General features: G+C 37.6%; 1 protein-coding gene across 1 annotated transcript; it reads left to right on the top strand.

Moving 5' to 3' along the window:
- Positions 1–5: 5 nt before the first annotated feature.
- On the top strand, positions 6–2,116 carry LOC122157356 (E3 SUMO-protein ligase RanBP2-like; the record flags this gene model as incomplete). The annotated part of the gene is made up of 2 exons (XM_042812960.1): positions 6–77; positions 1,572–2,116. Coding segments are annotated over 2 exons (378 nt in total), but the record flags the coding sequence as incomplete, so codon positions are not given.
- Positions 2,117–2,864: the final 748 nt, after the last annotated feature.

The raw sequence follows: 2,864 nt of genomic DNA, 5'->3' as shown, positions 1-2,864 counted from the left end.
CCCTGTGCACAGGAGAGAAAGGCTTTGGATTCAAGAATACCACGTTTCACAGAATAGTTAGTGACTTCATATGTCAGGTAAGCTTAATGTGAAGAATTCATTCTCTCAAACCATTGAGAGATTGAAACCCATCTTTGCTAACAGTGGTGTGAACTAGGAGATAAGGAATGGCACAAGCAGCTTGTGCTGCCCTAAGCCAAATGCTTTAGAGATTCTTAGTGCTGCTATGTTAATAGGGAAACAAATAAGAAATTTCTTAGCATGGACAAGGGACAGAAGTTGCATGGAAATCAAGGCTTTCCAAAACTAACATTCAACCTTCCTTTCTATAGAAGAGAAACTTTCGTATGCTCACATGCCAACAGCACCTACTTGTCAGGCTTCTATTGACTTTTGGAAGTACGCTTTGTATCTTACGTAACCCCTACTGTGAAATTAATGCTTCAGTTATTTTGGACACTCACATCTCAGCCAAAGGAGTGCTGTAGATCTCATGTCATGTATGATAGGCTTTGTCCTTAAATTACTCAGATTTCCCACTTAGAGTATCAGCTTGCTTTGTGTGTGAAACCCATGCAGACAGCACTGGTTTTGCATGTTAGCATTAGCAAGTCTTTCGTAAATTCTGAAGGCATGGAAGATTGATCTCTGTTCATATATACCTTCTCTTCTTTTCCTAATTCTCACAACTAATTTAATGTGAAATATAATGACTTGAAACAGATAAAATAGACCAACCTCTTACATGCTGTACTAACGCTTTTGCATATCACTACATCTTTGAAGACAGAGCATGTGCTTTTTAACTCAGAATTATAGTATTATACAAATAACTTGTCACCAGAATTAAAAAACTGTCCACTCTTTATTAGATATTATTTGAATCTGAAGCATGCCTGTTACTGCTCTTTTCTTTATTTTTGCCTTTCTGAGGAGCAAAGAAGCTTTGCTTGTTCATTTAGGATGTTATCTTGTTTTGGGTTATTCTACATGCTGTAAGTAACTTTCTTGAAAGCATGCTATAGAATATTCATCCAGACAAAATGTGAGCTGTTATCCACGTTTGCTCTGCCCAGGCTTCTCTCCAGATTTCTTGCCTTTCAGAATTTTCTTGAAATATTGTACATGGTCACCTTTGTGCACATAGTCAAATAATCACAAGGCAAAAGCTTGCTATCATGTGCAAGGGCAAAAACATCTGTAGCTGCTGTCCTGAACAGGCAGTGATCAGGAGTCTTTGTGCCTCAGTGAGATAATGCAGGTGCCAGATGGAAGGGCAAAATGATGTAGAAAGCAGACTGTGAAAGAGTAGTGTAGGGGTGTGGAGCAGGAAGGTAAAATGCTGCGCTCGGTAAAAATGAGAAACTTCATGCTAATGTTTTGTTACCATGATCAAAGCTGATGAAGCTGAGGTGTCCCTATAGCCAAGTAAATGTGGTGCCCCTGAAAAGTAATGTTGAGATTTACTCATGTTCTTCCAAATGGAATTCTGTCTTACTGAAAGAGAACGTTATTAGTTGATGTTTTGGGACTTGTAAAATGATTCTCTCCACTTGTTCTTTTTTCCAAAGGGAGGTGATATAACAAACCATGATGGAACAGGTGGACGATCAATTTATGGAGAAGCATTTGAAGATGAGAATTTTGAAGTGAAACATACTGGTCCTGGCTTGCTGTCAATGGCAAATAGGGGCAGGGATACGAACAACTCCCAGTTCTTCATAACGCTCAAAAAAGCAGAACACTTGGACTTCAAACACGTGGTATTTGGATTCGTGAAAGATGGAATGGATGTCGTGAAAAAGATTGAATCCTTTGGTTCTCCTAAAGGGCTAGTGAATGGAAGAGTTGTCATTACAGACTGTGGGCAAACATAGAATTATGGCTTTGAGTATGCAGATGTTCTAGTGGTATGAATTGGTATTTAGATGTTATTAACTAATTATTTCAACTTCTTAAAAATGGACACTTCTGATGTATAAATGTAAAATTACAGCTTATAGTTTTTTTTGTGTTCAAATTGTTGTTTTTTTTTTTTTTTTTTGCATGTTAAATAAAGTTCAGACACTGGCATATTTCAGGTGTATTTGTGTTATCCTGACATTTGTATTGAATGTCAAATTTTAAAAATTAAATCTTAGTCTTGTTAAAATAATTGTCTTGTCCTCACTTTTGGCTTGTTTAGAAACAGAACAAAGTCTTGCGTGGTCTGGCTTCATGTTCCTGTACATCTTTCCTTTGAATATGCAATCTGAAGATGCTGTAAGTGCTGGCCAGTAAACCAAAGGCCTTTGAAATGTAATTCTTACTCTCAACAGAAAGCAAGTCAAAGTAGCTAGTCAGGTGACTGCTGTTCGTACTGTTCAGACTCTAACACCTCAATAATTGAAGGATAAGAATAGTTCATACGTGCATTCTTGGACACAGAATTTCACTGTTATTTGCTAGTGAAATTTACTTTCAGACCTCAGTTTCTTTTGTATATAAGACTTTCAAGTGACTTGTACAGTTTAGTGACAACTCTCTAATGAACTCTGTATGTTACTTCAACAGCTATAGTATAACTTGCTGCTGTAACTATGACAGAGGGCACTTGTGGCTGTCTTCTCGATGCGTTTATCAGCTCTGTCTCCTGTGGCAGACTTTGACATTGTACAACTGTGTTCTGTCTTTAAAAATTTTGTGTCTTAATGGTGAAATTGCACAAATAATTTTTATTTATTTATTTATTTTTTAACTTTACGACTTAATGCCAGCACTATGGGTTGAGCCAAGGGTAACTATGAGTTTCAGTAGGGCCAAGTGTTGGGTCCTGCACTTTGGTCACAACAACCCTGGGCAACCCTACAGGCTTGGGGAGGAGT

This window comes from Centrocercus urophasianus, unplaced genomic scaffold, assembly GCF_019232065.1.
Source record: "Centrocercus urophasianus isolate 14NV4802_14NV808 unplaced genomic scaffold, USGS_Curo_1.0 seq_1316, whole genome shotgun sequence".
NCBI lineage: Eukaryota > Metazoa > Chordata > Aves > Galliformes > Phasianidae > Centrocercus > Centrocercus urophasianus.
Note: the sequence above shows the minus strand (reverse complement) of the source record. Positions and strands in the feature narration are given on the sequence as shown.